This window comes from Podarcis gaigeae (assembly GCF_964106915.1).
Source record: "Podarcis gaigeae genome assembly, chromosome: 10".
Classification (NCBI taxonomy): Eukaryota; Metazoa; Chordata; class Lepidosauria; order Squamata; family Lacertidae; genus Podarcis; species Podarcis gaigeae.
The window spans coordinates 24,660,348-24,677,780 of NC_139686.1; the positions used below are offsets into that span (position 1 = coordinate 24,660,348).

Below are 17,433 nucleotides of genomic sequence, written 5' to 3' on the forward strand. Positions count from 1 at the left end.
CTCTCTCTCCCCCTCCCTCCCTCCCTCCCTCCCTTCCTCCACTTTCTCTGACTTTCTTCTGGGACATTCAGAATTGGTTCCCTTGAGACACTTTCTCTTTGTAGAAGCTCCTGAGATTTAAGTATACAGTGCTGGGAACAAAATTCTGCATCTGTGAACTCATCATACTTTTTTTTTTTAAAAATGTATTTTTATTAAATATTTTCTTAGTTTACATCCTACATTTTGAGAATGGAATACTTCTTCATTTGAACTTTCGAAAGGACATACTGGGCAAGGGCTAAGCAACAGCCTATATATATATATATATATATATATATATATATATATTAACATAAACATATCTGTGTTGATATAGAATGTATTTCATTCTCCAGATGAGGAAAGAAGAGGTAAAATGTTGAAGGAAACTCTCTCTCTTTGGAAGGTCTACTAGTACTTATTTTTTTAGTAGGATTTTTCCTTTTGTAAATATTCTTGGATGATCATGTTCAGGTATTGTGTTTTTTATGATAGTTGTATATTGAGTTTTAATGTCTTTAATATATTTTATGCAGTAAGTCACTTTGGGGCATTCTTCTGTGATGAATAAATATAATTCTTATTCTTCTTATTATTATTGGAAAGTCACCACAAAGTGACACATTCCCTGACGTTCCTCAGCTTTTTCTTGCATTCGGTTAACACCTGATGGTAATTCTTTTTCCTTCAGGGTAGATAATTATGTGAGGAAATGCTATTTAAGTATTTAATATGAGGCAACGCTGTAAAATTAGGCCTGTTTTCAAAACATAGGCACTGTCTTTATGTCTGTAAAGTAATATGCTGTTTTATGGTGCTGTATAAATAAGGACAGCAAGACTTCCATCCTGAGATAATGAGTTTGTGTCCTGAGGTAATGAATTGGGTAACTGTCACTGTGGGAAAAGAGAAATGTTTTGTGTCTTCTCATAATGCATCATAAATTCTCTCCTGAGTGAAAAATTAATTGTCCCTGTCTGATTGAATATAGGTACTATAGCTGAAATATGCCATTATCTCCCTATAGGAGCACATATTTGGAAACAAACAAAGCTCAATGTTTTTCCTTTCTTCTGCCCATGAATTGAATTGTGGAGATTAAACAACACATTTGGGGGAATGGAAGGTTATGGAAATCAGCTAGAAACCTGTTTTGTTTGTTCTTTAGAATCACTACCTTTTCTTAAAAATTAAATGGGTAAGAGATAGGGGAAGATTATTCTTTGTAATAACCATGATAGAGGCTTAGTTCTGACAAATTGCAGATGAGGAGTTAAACCTATGTCTGGGTGGCACATGTGGTGATCCTATAGTTGCTGTTTGCTTGGAAGTGCAAAACCTCTAATTAAGAATAAATGTCTTTTTACTGTGAAAATTTCACTGCTCAGTAGGGGCCTCCATGGATCAGGAAAGCTGCAGCCTGGCCATGGTTTTGGTCAATGGTCATACTTCCATTTTAGTTGGTAAAGTGTTTTTGTGAGACATGGCTTAGATTAGAGAACCAGGAGCCCTATCCAAGTTTTGATCAGGGATTATGTTTTTGCTAAGTGTCAGTCAGTCTACAGAAGAATAATGATAATTTGGCTAACAGACTGTTGTTACACAAAGTGTACTAAGTTGTGTACTAAGGAACTGATTACTCTTGACAGGAGGACTTCCTAAAATCTCAGCAGTCTTTCCCAGCACCTCTTTGAGACCTCAAAGTAAGTTTAATAAGAAAAAAACATACCACATTTCCCATCTATAAGATGCCCCCGTGTATGAGTTTTGGGGGAACTCAGATTTAAGAAAATGGGGGGAGATACCCCAGAGTATAAGATGCCCCCTAATCTTTGACATTATTTTTTAGGGACAAAACCTAGTCTTATACACTGTCATTTATACACTGAAAAATATAGTAGATGGCTTGAGCAAGCAATGAATGATCTAGTAGTTCTGGTTTTGTGAGGAAGCAAAAGTGTTCTTTGACTTGGCAGAAGCAACCATCAAGCTAGAAGAAACTCTCTTTGAGAAATTCAATCTCATTTTACCATTCCTAAGCTTGCCAACCCATGGCTGGATGTCTGAACTCAGTCAGTATATTTAACTCACGGGGTGGTGGTGAATGGAGCTGCCCATTGTCCCTGCTCCCAATCTCAACTTAATGTAGCTGGTTGGCGGAACAAACCCGAAGAGTGCTTGCTAATGGTTCCTCACCGTCCTTGGTGCCATGTTGTTGTTTAGCATCTTTATACATGATTTGGATGAAGGAATTTGAGGGGATACTCATCAAATTTGCAGGTGACCTCAAACTCAGAGGGGTAGTTAATGTCTCAGAAGACAAAACCTGAATTCAGATTGGAGAACTGGGCCAAAACTAATAAAATGAATTTCAGTAAGGGCATATGTCAGATTCTACAGTTAGGCACCAGTATAAGATGGGGGACACTTAGCTTACTAGTAGTACATGTGAAAAGGATCTAGGGGTCTTATGGACCACAAGCTTAACATGAGTCAACAGTGTGATGCAACTGCTAATGCTATTCTAGACTGCATCAATAGAAGTATACAGTGGTACCTTGAGTTACCACTCAGGTTACCTCAGGTGTACCTCAGGTTACAAACTCCACTAACCTGGAAAAGTTGCCTTGAATTGAGAACTTTGCCCCAGGATGAGAACAAAAATCATGTGCCGGTGGCACAGCAGCAGCAAGAGGCCCCATTAGCAAAAGCACGCCTCTAGTTATGAACAGTTTCAGGTTAAGAATGGACCTCCGAAACATATTAAGTTTGTAACTAGAGGTACCACTATAGTGTTCAGATCAAGGGAAGTAATAGTTCCACTCTTCTGCCTTGGTCAGACCACACCTGGAGTACTGTGTCCAGTTCTGGGCACCACAGTTTAAGAAGGATATTGACAAGCTGGAACGTGTGCAGAGGTGGGCAGCCAAGGGTCTGGAAACCAAGCCTTTGGAATTGAGGGAGTTGGAATTGAGGAACTGATGGAGTTGGGTATGTTTAACCTGGATAAGAGGAGACTGAGAGGAGATATGATAGGGCTATGACATGGAAGATGGAGCAAGCTTGTTTTCTCCTGCTCCAGTGAGTAGGACTCGAACCAATAGATTCAAGTTTCAAGAAATGAGATTTCGACTAAGCATCAGGAAGAAATTTCTGACAATAAGAGTTGTTCGACACTGGAATGGACTCCCTTAGAAGATGGTGGACTGTCCTTCACTGGAGGTTTTTAAGCAGTGGCTGGGTGGCCATCTGTTATGGATGCTTTGGTTGAGATTCCTGCATTGCAGGGGGTTGGGCTAGATGACCGTTGGGGTACCTCCCAACTCTACAATTCTATCATTCTGTTATTCTTACGTTTCTATAACTCTTATGTGGTCACAACTTTGTCCCTACAATCAGGAACCCTCACTTTCCTGCTGGCATTAAAAGAGATGAGTGTTTTACAATGAATGTAACAGCACATGCAAACTGCTTCCTTCCCTCCAAATGTCCAGTGTAATGCGTGAAAAGTGTTTATGTATTTGCACATTTGCAAAGCTTGGTCAGTGACTTTATATATATCTGCCCTTGGGTAACTGGCTAAAGTTGCTTGGTGGAAACCAGCTGGGATTTGGTTATTTTGAGGCTTTTCTTCATTACAAAGCTGGCGGCATTTGAAACCAGTTGGAGGATGTTTTCAAGTAAAGTATTTTTGGGGGTGGCTGATATGAAATGCAAGAGAGGCATAAGCCCATGATGAGTAACTAAGTTCTGTTCCAAGCTTTCAGCGATTACCATCTGATTCCAAGCTAGCATATCTTACGGCCTGACATACGTCAGTTGCTGTTGCTGTGGAATTAATGAAATTACTAGACCTGAAAGCATTAATCAACAGATTAATTTATTAATTGACTGTGGCTTAAAATCCAGCTGAAAACATCCCTTAATTAGTTGCAAGGGTGTTTGGCTTCTTTCATGTGCATCAGAGGAAACTGCTATCTATCAAATGTTATCAGCTATTTGAACTACTGTAAAAACTGTATATTGTAAAAACAGTGTGCTATAATACGTTTAATATAATTCAAACACTTTGGACTGGATTCAGCTACTTGGTTCCATTAGTAAAGCCAGCAGGACTCCCACTTGTACTGATGCAACAGTCTCCTTAGTTTTATGTTGAAGTCCACCCTCTGTGTGCCTGATCATCAGGGTAAGCTTCCTAGTCCAGTCCCCCCCCCCCAAGAGGACCTACAATCATATTTTGTGGAAATTTCTATCTGTCATGCATGGGTTGAAGGTTGCTCTGTTTCTGTTCACAAAGCAATTTCTAAAGGAGTTGTGTTGCAAATTTTCCAGTGCACAGCCAATTTCCACAGTGAAGCTTATCATTAATCCTTACACTGTTAATGATGGAACCATTTGATTCATCTGCTATCTGTTCTTTGGACTTCCTCTCCCTAAAGAAAAAGAAAATGCATTTTTAGCAGCCATATTGTCAATAAATTTCCTCTACTCAAGTGCAGGCAGCCTTTTCTGAAGGACCATGGGATCAAAGGTGTACTTCGACTTGGTTTGGAGTTCTTGCCAAAAGTAGTTTCAGTGCTTAAGTTTAATTAGTAACTCTTTGCTTGAGTTTGTGCATGACCCGTCCTCCTGCCCCCGCCAAGGGAATTTTCACATTGCCATTCCTGAGCAGACAAATTCAGGATGGATATGTTCTTTTTGATGTGTTGTGCAGGATCCAAAAATAGACAAATAACTTATTCTCCAACACTGGACCGGTGGGCTCCTTCTTCTGCCAAGCATAATTATGGACCATAATTATGATCCACGTCTTTTCTCCTGCTACAACCCAGGAACTGAAGGGAGGTATCTCCAATGCTAGTATCTGCAAATCAGCTCAGTGGCCTTCTCCTCTGATGTCTGTGAAATACTATGCAGTGGATCTGCATGCTATGAGAGAAGATGCTGTGAGCAGCATTTTGTCTGTTGATTCAAGTTTCTATTCCCCCACCAGGTTTATCCTATGGGATTGCAGTCATGCTATCTACCTACCTTCCTGTAGAGCAGGGGCAGAGAACACCTGTGGTCCTCCACCGGTATTCCTGGACTTCAACCCCCATCATCCCTGTCCATTGGCTATGCTGGCTGAGGCTGATGGCAGCTGGACTCCCAACCATATCTGGAGTGCCACAGGTCTTCCATGCCTTCTGCAGAGGCTTCCTGCATTTGCTTCATTTATTTATGGTGACGAGAGGGAACAGAGTGGGTGAAGTGCTGTCCCTGCATTTGGGCTCCTTCACACTTCCACTTGTCCCATGCCTAGAAAGCACGGGTCCGAGCGGATTTTCGCTTCTCCTGCTAGCACCTTTGCAAAGCTAAGCAGGGTCCAGTATGGTTTCAAACTGGATGAGGGACCGCATGTTGAGATGCCTGCATTGCAGTGGGTTGGCCTAGATGACCATCAGGGTCCCGCCCAGCTATTCAGTTCTGTGATTCCATGACTGGAGGGGAACAAGGAGTCTGTGCTTCTGTAGAAAGCATTTTGAGGCACTGCATACCAAAGTCATCACTCTGACAGGGGCCCAGCATGCTTAGCAGCCCTGCTGTTTATAGTGAAGGCAGATAGATGCAAGAGTGTGCACACATTCAATTTTCTAGGAGGAGGAGAGGACATTTGTCATTGTTACAGCTGCATGATGAATTTGAGGGAGAGGAGATGCATTTTAGCTTCAGTCAGGAATTAAGTTTCTGATTTGAGGAAAGCCACAGTGTTAAATTCAGAGCATCCCTTCTTGCTTTTCCTCCTTTTAAGGGAACTCAGAGCTTTTTAGGAGGGGGTGTTAACTTTAAAGACACCACATAATATTTACAGGCCACGTAGATATTAGTGGTTAGAGCTACTGTAACTCAGAAAGCCCTGTGTTCAGTAAAACAGAGAAGGAAGGCAAAGCTGAGGGGCATGCCTTGTGAAAGGCAAATGTGAAGGCTTCCCCTGTGAGACCTTTGAGCTCGTCTCAAGCAAACCATCTGAAAGTTGAAATGATGCACTTACATCTTGTTATGGTGGAATAAGTATCCTAGGTGCAGAAAGCTTCTGACGTCTTCAGTGAAAACATGACATTGCTTTGTATAGAGAAAGTAATGCATTTACTATTCCAAAATACTATTAAAAGACAGAATTATAGTTGCACTGTATTCTTTCTAATGAGAGAAGCAACATTTGCATGCTTTCCCACACAAGCTGTTTATAATTTTGTATGCCCATGTGAAGCTTCCCATTTTAAAAAGTTGTTTCGATCCTTGAATGAGTGCTGATCGCTTAAATAACTCCCAGAGGAATAGCCATGTTGGCAGCCAAAACAACAAAGGAGTCTTGTGACGCCTTAAGGACGGTGATTCTGAATTGTGGTTATATTCTCAGGACAACGCTTTGTGCGTCATGCAGCGCACAAAAGCTTATGCCAGCCTTCCCCACCCCCGTGCCCTCCAGATGTTTTGAACCACATCATTCCCAGCCAGCCAGGGAGTTGGAGTCCAAAACATCTGGATGGGAACAGGTTGGGAAAGGCTGATTTGTGCAATAAAGACATTTGCTAACATTTAAGGTGCTGCAAGACTCTTTCCTGTGTACGTATCTGCATGTATTGATGACGTATTCCTGGCACTCGCAGTCCAAGGATCTCCGGTTTTGTATCCCCCCCCCCCCCAAATCTCCCAACTGTAAATACAAAGGCAATGAAATCTGCTTGAGCCAGATGGTTGGGGCTGATTTGCAGAAGCATGCATAAAGCTGGAAGAAAATCTCTTTGAGAAATTAAATCCTACTCGGTTGCTTCTTTCCGCTTCCCAAGGGTGTAAGTAGTCTCTGAAAACATGTAATAAGAATAGCTCATACTTTCTCCTTCTCAGATGATAAATAGTGTGGTTTTATTTCACTTTGCAAGAACCCCCTCTTAGCAAGACGACCAGAGCAAGAGTCACGATCAAGATTTTTGATTGCGCTACTCTATGGAATTACATTCTCAAAACCTTACCCAACGTTTCAATCTGTGGTCACATCAGAGATCACCTAAGAACAAATTGGATGGTAGCCAGGTAAGTTTTACTCAGAACAGATCTATTGAAATTGATGAACATGACTTTAAATAGTTGTGGTTTTTCCCAAAGAATCCTGGGGAATGTAGTGTGTTAAGAGTATTTGGAGTTGATAGGAGACATGTGCTCCCCTCACAGGGCTGAAATTCTCAGAGTGGTTTAACAACCTATTCCTTTTCACAGGGAATTTTGAGAGTAGTAGCTCTGTGAAGGGAATATGGACCTCCAAACAACACTCAGCACCCTAAGTGTTGTTTGGAGGTCCAAACAACACTTTGGGGGAAGCCATGGCTATTTAGAGTGTTATGATACTAGTTTAAGTGCATACTGCAGATAGGGCCTTAGTCATGCCCATCAATTTCAGTGGGTCTGTTCTGAGTAAAACTTAGTAAAATTGCTACCAATTTATTGAAACCATGTCATCCACAAAGATAATAAATGCTTCAAAACTAAATCCTTCCAGGCCCCCTTTTAAATGTCAGTTTTTAGCTGCGTGGGAGTCGCTTTTCCATTTTGTTGTGAGCTTCTCTTGCAAAGTTTGGACACCTTTTAAAATGACCCAGCCATATACAATGTAGAATGTGAATCTCTACCCTCCGACCCCCATTTTTTCAAGCAAGGTGACAGTTCTGTGGTCCTATTCAGATCCTGCACAATTGAGTCCCACTCATGTGGTTGTGTCATTTTGAACAGCTTCCCTCCACAGGAGCTACACACTGAAAAGTTGCCTGAGTAACATTTAAAGGGTCCCACCGATCTTACCAATTACAGAATAGGTTCAAACTGTGCAGTATTCGGAAAGTGCCCAAACTAGCACACTTTGTTCAAATTGAGCAAAATCCATTTCAATAAAAAAGGAAATAAAGAAAAAAACAGTGATGGCTCCATTCATTAGATACCAGTGGCTTTAACATTATAAATGGTGGCTTTGAAATACATCTGCTTTGGATCGTGCATAGACTTGCACATATAAGAATCCTGGTTGATTCTTTCTTACTTTTTCCATATAAGATGTAAATGTTGACATCTTAATACCAATCTTGCTACATTTGTCTATTTTAATAATTCATAAGAGACAGTGTTTCCGTCTCTTGCATTCAACATTGCACAGCTGGCTTGGTAACTAATTGAGGAGTGGTTGTTCCCTTCAGTTATGTCTCTGAGCATTAGCCACTGTAGAACACAAGGCAGCTGAGAACTTCTATTAGGTGATTTATTGAGCTGTGTTTGGTCTCCTGGTTCTTTTTGAATCTGTGCCTAGTTTTCTCCCTCAGAAGCTGCCATTGGGAAGATCACGACCTGTTTAGATTTCTCCTTAGTCCTCTGGTGGGTTGCGTTTGTCTTCTGCAACATAAGGTTATCTATATTACCAAGAAGGCTGGTGGTTTGAGCCCACCCAGGGACAGCTGTGTGCATTGCAGCAAGTGGGACTTGTTGAACCTCTACAAGTCTGTGATTCTATATGTTGTGCACATATTTGTCATGATGCACGATATCAGCTTCTCTTAGACCTTTGGGGCTTTGAACTGTGTGACATAGTTCTTTCCCCCCCTTTCTTTTCCTTTTTGTTAAAAAAACCCCCTGTCTGCTGCCAGCCAATACACTTTATAGGCTGAGTATGCTGAGTTTCTGTGGCCTTCAGAATGCTACAGCATCATGATGTGAAATTCCAGAATAATGAAAGCAGCCCTATTCCCATGGTCTCTGTTCCTCTGTGGATTGTTATCTTTGTTCCTGTATGATTCAGACTGCCTTGAAAGCATTTGGACCCCTGTTTTAATCTCTGTTTGCTGGTCAGAGCTCGCACTTCTGAAAAAAAAAAAAGATTTTCACCTGATATTTATTCTCTTTGCTACTTAACTTGCTTCACCCACCTGAATAAATTCTTGTTCATGTTCTATAGGCCAGCGTGTGTTTTATAATATTAGCCTCTTCATCTTTTATCTCTTTATTTCCTGTGTCCTTGATCTCCTGTTGCCTCGTTGTTGTGGATTTCCCTTGCCTGCTTTAGGACAGAACTGACACATTCTGTCCTAAGAGAGCGGTTGTAAGTTCTGCAGCTGGCAAGTGTTTTGGGAAGGACTCTTGTGCTTTCAACAGTTCCTTTCCCTGCTGATTTTTCCATTGTGTCACAGCTAGAGATGCTTAAGGAATTCAGTTTCTGTGAATTCTGATGCAGACTGACCTGATCTGCAACCCCTGAACTAATGCTCAGGTTGGAAACTAATTATTCTTTGGATTTCACACTTACCTGAATTTTGCAACATAGCTCTCAGCTACAAAAAGGTGCCAAAACATGTTTAAAATGCATATTTTAGAGTAAGATGTGTTTAGAAATGTGCATATTCAGATAAAATACACATTTAAATTAGATATTTTGTGTTGAGATATGTAATTAAATATCGCAAGTGCAATGTAGAAGATAACATTGTGCTTTCATATTGTCTCAATACTGTTTTTAGTAATAAGCGTGTAAGGATTCAATCAGTGAATTAAATGTGTGTTTGATACAGTTTAACATGAATTTAATAAACAAAAAAAAAGCAAAGGTATGTCAAGTAGAACCTTCCCTACCCCAATTCACAGTTGGAAAATACCTTTATTAAGACCAACCTAATTGTCACAAAATAGTGACACGCTTTTGAGTCCCCAGGGAGTTCAATCATACCTAAGGTGGGCTCCAGTATAATCCTTTTCTGTGTAAAATCTGACAGGATTGTTGCAACCAAGAATGAACATGTAATAGCACTTTTTACAGCAAATGTGCTATAGACCCAGTTTTTCTACAGTTATGACACAGAAGTTGGTAAGGAATGTAGTTAATGTGTTAATTCCATTAGTGAGGAAAGAGCTGGCTCATTCCTAAAATGTACCTGACCCGAATCTGGTGACTTCCTTATCAGTGCTACTGGACATATTAGGCACGTAACTCAAATTACAGCGTGGGCTGTGGGTCATTGGTTCTTATTAGGAAGGAGTGGATAGTTGTGCAACTGTGGAGTTACCTGAACACCTTGAAAAGAGCTCATCTGAGAAGAAGACTTGGAGAATTGCCATATCTTTGCACTCTGAGAACTCTAAGCTGCTGCAGGACTCTGTGCATCTTGACTTTCCTGCATTGCAGGGGCTTGGAACTGCCTTGGTGTCCCTTCCAACTCTACATTTCTATGTTTCTATAACTTAGAACCTGCGTGTTGACATCCTTCAGCAAGGACGTTGAAGTACAGGGACCCCTCTGGGACCAGAGGGAGAAAACTCTTGGTGTAACCTGCATATACCGTATAAATATACTGTGTGTGTGTTTTTTCAACCTACCCAACTTCCAAGGAGGTTAGGGCAACCACATGGCTTTGCCAGCCCTGCAAGTTTCATCTGTGAGACAGGTTGGGCTTTAGCAGGAGCAATCGGCTCAAAGCCAACCAGTGTGATTTATGACTGAGTGAAGATCTGAACCCAGGCCTTCCTCCCTTTATCATAGTCTAGCACTCTTGCCCCTCCACATCCCATTGGCTCGGGATCATTTCCAGCATCCCATTCTTTTCAACTCATATCATAGTTCACTTCTCAGATGTGAGACCTGCTTTTTATTCTACTATTGATCATTTGAAGTGGTGTTTTTATGTCTCCCTCTATTATGCATGTGCAGCCCTGGTGATTTTAATAGAAAGCTTTGCATAAAGCCTGAGAGTAAGACATTTGTTTTTGGTATTTGAGATTCCTGCTTTGTATGAACTCTCTGGCTAGTTCTAATAAAAAGGCATGATTTATATAGCTTATGCACCATGTAAGTGTGCTCGAGGTACAGCAACAGTTGCAGTTCTCTGGATAGTAATCTGCTTTTTTCCCATGCCATTTTATAGGCCCAATGTCAATCTGAGGGCATATTCTGCATTATTATTACTTTCTGTGGCAGCCCCAAATACAGAAATGTATCTGGAAGGGCTAGATAGATGTTTAGGCTCTAAGAAAAGCAATGTATCTCTTTTCAGCTGGTTTGGAATGCTTTGCATGTTGCTTGCACTAGAGCTTAACCCACAGATTGAGAACTTCCTGTCTTCTAGCTTTTGTTGGACTACAACTCCCATCATCCCACACCCATTGACCATGCTGGCTCAGGTCGATGGGAGCCAGAGTTAGGCAACTTCTGTTGGCTGCCCCTGGCTTCATCTGTTATCTGAGTTAGAATTCCCCCATTCATATTTTTTTCTGTGCTGTAATTATACCCATAATTAGCAAAGTGAATCATACAAAATACTTGCAGTTCTTTTACTTATTTATAAAACTTATATCCTGCTTTCTCCCCAGAAAGAAAATTGAAGCATCTTACAACAATCAAACAGACATGTAAGAAAACCAACTTCACAAAATGCATTAAGCAACCATAAAAAAATGGAATCTGCTTAAAAAAGGAAAATCAGCAAAAATGGGGAATTCATAAAACTCCAAAAAAACCTAAAGTGAAGGCACAGAAGAAAACAACCTTCAGTTTTCTTCAGCTGAAGGCCTTCCAAAACAATCAGGTTTTGGCTAAATGCTTGAAGTGAGGAGGACCTCAGGACTGAGGGCCAAGTGTGGCCCTCCAGGTTTCAATATATGGCCTTCAGTACCCCATCCAAGCCACACACCTCTCCCTAAGTCAGACCTCTCACCTGCTCTTCTCTGTGCCTTCCTGATTCTAGCTAGGCAAAAGCACTTAAGGACTTGAAGTGTGTGGAGGTCCCGTGCCTGCCTGCATGAAGAATTGTGGTGAGTAGGGGCAGAGACCCCTGGCATCCGTGTGGCTGGCATGAACAAAACCTGTCTGCTTTATGCAGATGTTGAGTGTGGAATATTTAGGTAACTGCAGTGCAGTGCAATAATATATTGTATTCCCAGAGGATGTAAAGATAATTCAAAATCAAAGAAAGTGGCCAGACAAGGCCCCAGCATATAGGCTGAAGGCATATAAGGCCCTTGTTGAAGCTAAGCAGGGGTCAGACCCAGGTCAGCAAGAAAGGAAGAAATATGATGCTGGTGAAGTTAAGTCTTTATTTAAGGAAACAAAATACAACTCAGCCTGGTGGTCTCAGCAACCCTTTCCAATAGGTCTTGCCCCTATGGAGCAGTTCCCAGGATTGAAGGTCTTCTACTACCCTTAAAACCTCCAGGATGTTCCCCAAGCAGTCTCAAACTGTGTCTGTCCACCTCTGACCTCTGCTCTGATTTTCTCATTACTCTGCATGTTCTTGGAGACCAGCGGGAAGGGGAGCTTGTCACAGCAGGAGGGAGACACTCCCTGGATTCTTCAGTATGGTGCTCCATCTCTGCTTCAGCCTCAGAGTCTGAACTGTTCCCTGTCACAGGCTCTGCCTGCTCACTAAACCCTGTTGCTCTTTCAGCTTCCGACACCACCTCCCACCAATCTTCTCCCTCTGACAGCTCCTCTGTGTCCCACAATCAATCCCCTGGCTCTGAGCCTTACACCTCTGGGGTTTTGCTTGGGGATTCCCCAGCTGGTGTCTCTCATTCCTCTTTGACCAGCCAGTCCCTGACAGCAGATCAGAGTCTGGTCAGTGCTTGGATGTATGGCCACTTGGAAACTATGTTTACACTGCCTTGGGGGGGTCTATGATAGCAGAAAAGTGGGATGTAAATGTAAGAAAAGTAGAATTGGCTGTGTTGTATTTACTTGCTCTTCTCATTACAGTGTTTACAGATTTCTCTCATTTCTCAAGTTTGCACAGCAGATTACTGTTATGCTAACTTTTGGCATGTTGGGCAACTTCAGGAAATGCATACAGCATATGCAGCATAGTCTTTTCTCAGAGTGTCCACTGGTGCCAACTCAGTTTGTTCCATATAAGAAAAATGTGGCAGGAACAGTAGCCTTAGTCATGACTATCTATGGCAGTAGCTGGTTAGCAGTTGATCTTGGTATAATTTAGCAGCTGTCTTTAGGAATAACATCTGTTTTAAATGGAGCGAATGAACACGAGCACAAAAAAGGAAACCTCTGTGCTCTGAGTTCCTTTATGGATGAAAGCGGGAGGAGAGGCGGTTCAGTTCAGGATAAGAAACAGAGCCCGTGGCAAGGGAAGGATTTCCCTTGGCTTCCCTACCAAATAAGCGAAGGGGAAGCAGAGAAGTTTGCTCCTCAGGAGGGAACTGCTGTCAAGAGTCTGCTTCTTCCTCTCTCAGCAACCCTTAATGCTCCATCCCATCTTAATTGCTTCAGAGAGGCCCTTGATTTTTCATAGAGGCTTTTCTTTTGTGGGGCAGGTAGCTGTAGGGGAGAGGTTCTTATTTTAGGACCCAAGCTAATCTTCCACAGAACCTGAGAGGCAGCTACCAGGTTTGTTGGGAAACTTGATTGTTTGCTAACAGTTCTTCACTTACTTGCTCGGTAACCTAAGCAGTAGTAATAACACCAATCCAAAGTCTTATTTAAAGGAACGTACACACAGGTGCATCAGCTCTGGCCTTCGTAGGCCCATACAGAGTTAGCTATATTGTTGAGGGTTGAGGTCAATGTGTGACTGCTGACCTTGGGTGGGTTGTGTTTTAGCACAACCAGAACCACTAAGAAAACATCAGCTGCAATGGATTAAAAACCTGCTGCATGCAGTCTGGGCCATGCAGAATGTCTAACAGTCATTGTGGATGCTGTGCATGCCCTAAGATGGTCATATGAATGGACTTGACTACATCATTTATCACTTTGCTCTGCCCTTCTGTAAATAAGTTTTATTACCCTCAGTCCTCTTCACTTCTTTGCTTGACACCTGTCATTTTTGGATAACAAAAACACTACCAGAACCACCAACATATTAGTAGGGAAAGCAGTTTCTAGCAGTATGATTACGTAATGCGTTTTCAAGTCCCCCGTCTTTCAGCTTTTCTGTTCAAGTTGCTCCAAGGGTCTCTAGGTGTGAGATAAGATAAGCAAGGTAAGTACCGGCACAGGGGAAGGCTTCAGTAATGAGTATTTTGTTTACAGTGCCGTGTAGCATGTGCGTGGAGTGGAGAAATAGGCTATGTTATGGATTTAACTTTGGCAAATCAGATGCAGGTCTCATACTGGGTAGTATGCAGCAATGTTTTGCTCGAGAGTAGACCCACTGAAGTTAATGGACATGGAGGGCACCAAGTTTGCTAGCCAGTGCCTAGTATATATTGGACACTTTGATTTTTTTAAAAAAAATGTTGATGAAGTACGATGGACCTGGGCTGAGCACATTTCCTTTGCCCTGAAAAGAAATGCTTTGGCACGAAGTGAGCATATGTTCACCCAAACCACTTCTTCACTTTGAATAAATGTTTGACTTTACCTTAAACTGCAGTGATTGATTACAGAAAAAGGAAAGGGACAAAACTCTACACTGCTTTTTTTGTTGTCATTTTATTTTGATTAGTAGAAGACATTGTTTTAAAAATGGATGGATAGATATTCTTAACATACTTACCCATTTAGCAGCAGATGAAAAATGGCCGGTCCTCACTAAATTTGCCTGACAGTTGGTGACTGACTTGAATCTAATATGTAAGCTTCATAAGCTTTGCCATAATGTTTTGAAACGGTCATAAACCTTAAGGGTATCCTAGTCACACATTTAACCTGCCACATTTAACCTTCCTCTGCGTAAGAAATTTATGACAGGTTCCAAATACAATCCTCAACCTTCTCCTTAAAGCAAATCACAAAAAAGAATGGTTATTGGGTCTCATGGGAACCCAGAGTCCGCAATATATTTAAGCAGGCAGCAAGATGGCTGGAATTAGACATTCAGTGCCAGGTCTGGGAATCCTGGTTGCCACTGAATAGCTACAAAATAGAGGCAAGATGCAGGAATTTAGGGTGGGAGAGACTGTACTTTGCCTCTGTGCACCCACTGCCTGTCCCTTGCCACTCCCTTCCTGGAGTCATTACTCATTACAATGTTGGAAAACATACCCAGAACTCCTTGTAGCAGGGGGCAGGAAGAAGCTAGGGGAAGAATTGTGAGGAAAAACCACAGGCAGAAGGGTTTATGTACTTCTTCCCCCTTAGCTTGAGATTAAATCCTCTTCATGCCCCTCTGTAGCTGTTGGACCATACTTGGATCTGCCGCTGAACGCCTAATTTTACTATCACCAAATCACGATTTCCAGAGTTCTTTGGCGAACAGCTAAATTCATCTCCACAGGTAGAAAACATACCATATTGCATGTGCACACACTCCAATTAATTTAGAGTATAAGCAGGGCTTTTGTCATCCAGAACTCGCCAGCCAGTTTATTATGCATATTTGCTTTGGAACTGCTGGCCTTTTAAATATTTTGCTACATTTTATGTCAATTGTATTTTTAGCTTTCTATTTGGTTGCTATTTTTTTTAATGAAGATCTTATGTCGCCTCATGTAAACCACTTTATATGCTGTCAATTAAACAGCATATAAATCTTGTCAAGTAAATGAAAAGAAACCAACGTGTAAATGTGATGAAACTCACTGTATATGGTGAATCCAACATATGGTGTAGGTAGGAGGACAGCAGAAGATCCTTCACACTTTCCTTTTATAGAGAGTGCCTATGACCTTTTGGGTCTGTGGTGCAAGGGATGTTTGAGATTCATGGCTAATGCCATATATGCAGAATAGGAGAGAATGATTAGGGATGTAGGCAGCACGCCTCTTTGGGGAAATGCCTGGCACCCTTCCAACGAACTCGTAATTGCTTCACCGCGAAAAGCTGCAACGCAGACAGACGCAGCGACAGGAAAGGAAGAAAATCCCTAAAACGCAGAAGTTGGTGATGTAATGGGGATTTGATTCATAGCTGACCGCTGTTCTCAAGAGTCACCTTCGAGCAGAGGAGTGTGCTCCCCTCCCTCCGCAGGCAGATGATTTACTGCTTGACAGGTAGCTCACCAAAGCCCTTTGGCTGGAATCAAATGGCTTGTCTGATCCCAGCCAGTACACATCCATTTTCTCATACCTTCATTCAGGAGGGAGCGAAATAAGGCTGACTGAGCACAGTGCATCTAACAAATGCTTTGTCAGGTTACAGGAGCTCAGGTATTAAAAATTTATTTCTACCAAGGCTGAAGCAACATTAAAAAAACTAAATGAAAAAATGAAAAAGGGTGATTTATGGACAGGGAATTTCTCCTTGCTTCATAAAACCATCATATCCTACAGCTGAACATTTGTCAGACGCTACTTAAAAAACCAAAAAAAACCCTCACTAGCACCATTTTGGTTCTTTCATCCACAATGTTTATTCAGAAGCCAGGTTTGCATACAAAGCAATTAAATACAGTCAAACCTCGGTTGTTCCGGAAGACCGTTCGACTTCCGAAACATTCAACAACCGAGGGGCGGCTTCTAATTGGTTGAAGACCTTCTTGCACTCAAGTGGAAGCTGCATTGGACGTTTGGGTTCCAAAAAACGTTAGAAAACTGGAGCATTTACTTCAGGGGTTTCAGCGTTCGGGAGCTGAAACAATCGGGAACAGAGCTGTTCGAGAACCGAGATTTGACTGTAATCTCATTTTATTGCATATGTGTAATCACTCGTTTTCAGCTGTGTAGCTGCTAGGAGGTGGGGAGTGTTGAGAACATGGTTAGAGCTTTAATTATGGTAATAGTAGAGGGACCCCTGACCATTAGGTCCAGTCGTGACCGACTCTGGGGTTGCGGCGCTCATCTCACTTTATTGGCTGGGGGAGCTGGCGTACAGCTTCCGGGTCATGTGGCCAGCATGACTAAGCTGCTTCTGGCGAACCAGAGCAGCGCACAGAAGCGCCGTTTACCTTCCTGCCGCAGCTTTACCTATTTATCTACTTGCACTTTGTCGTGCTTTCGAACTGCTAGGTTGGCAGGAGCAGGGACCGAGCAACGGGAGCTCACCCCGTCGCGGGGATTCGAACCGCTGACCTTCTGATTGCCAAGTCCTAGGCTCTGTGGTTTAACAGCGCCACCCGCATCCCTATGGTAGCAGTAGAGGATAGCAATTTATAAATGGGGCTACCACGTTGGATATTGTATCCTCCTTTAACAACTCCAAGGCATACCTACTGCACTCTGTTTCATTCCATACCCATTAGACCACTTTTTTTACACAGCAGGCAGAGGATAGGTGGTGGTGCGTTTGCCACTAGAAGAACAGCGTAAAGGGAATGTGCCTTTATAATCTAACTCTGTAGCTTTCCAGATGGTGCTGAACTACAGTTCCCATCATCCCTGACCCTTTGCCATTCTGGCTGGCCATTCTGTGAGTTGGAACCCAACAACATCTGAAGGGCAACAGGTTCCCTATCACTGTGCTAAAGGGGCAAGTAGTAACCATTTTTTAAAAGGATCACACTAAAGCAAAAG

At 42.1% G+C, this 17,433-nt stretch overlaps 1 protein-coding gene across 8 annotated transcripts in view; it reads left to right on the plus strand.

Moving 5' to 3' along the window:
• The window catches only part of CHST11 (carbohydrate sulfotransferase 11), a 210,127-nt gene that overhangs the window by 46,712 nt on the left and 145,982 nt on the right, over positions 1–17,433 (plus strand). For 2 of the 8 annotated variants that reach the window (XM_083700804.1, XM_083700808.1), the window contains exon 2: positions 11,404–11,442. The exons of the other annotated variants lie outside the window; for them this stretch is intronic. In XM_083700804.1, the coding sequence (XP_083556930.1) occupies positions 11,404–11,442 (39 nt within the window). The remainder of the gene's footprint in view (positions 1–11,403; positions 11,443–17,433) is intronic. 8 annotated transcript variants of the gene reach the window in all.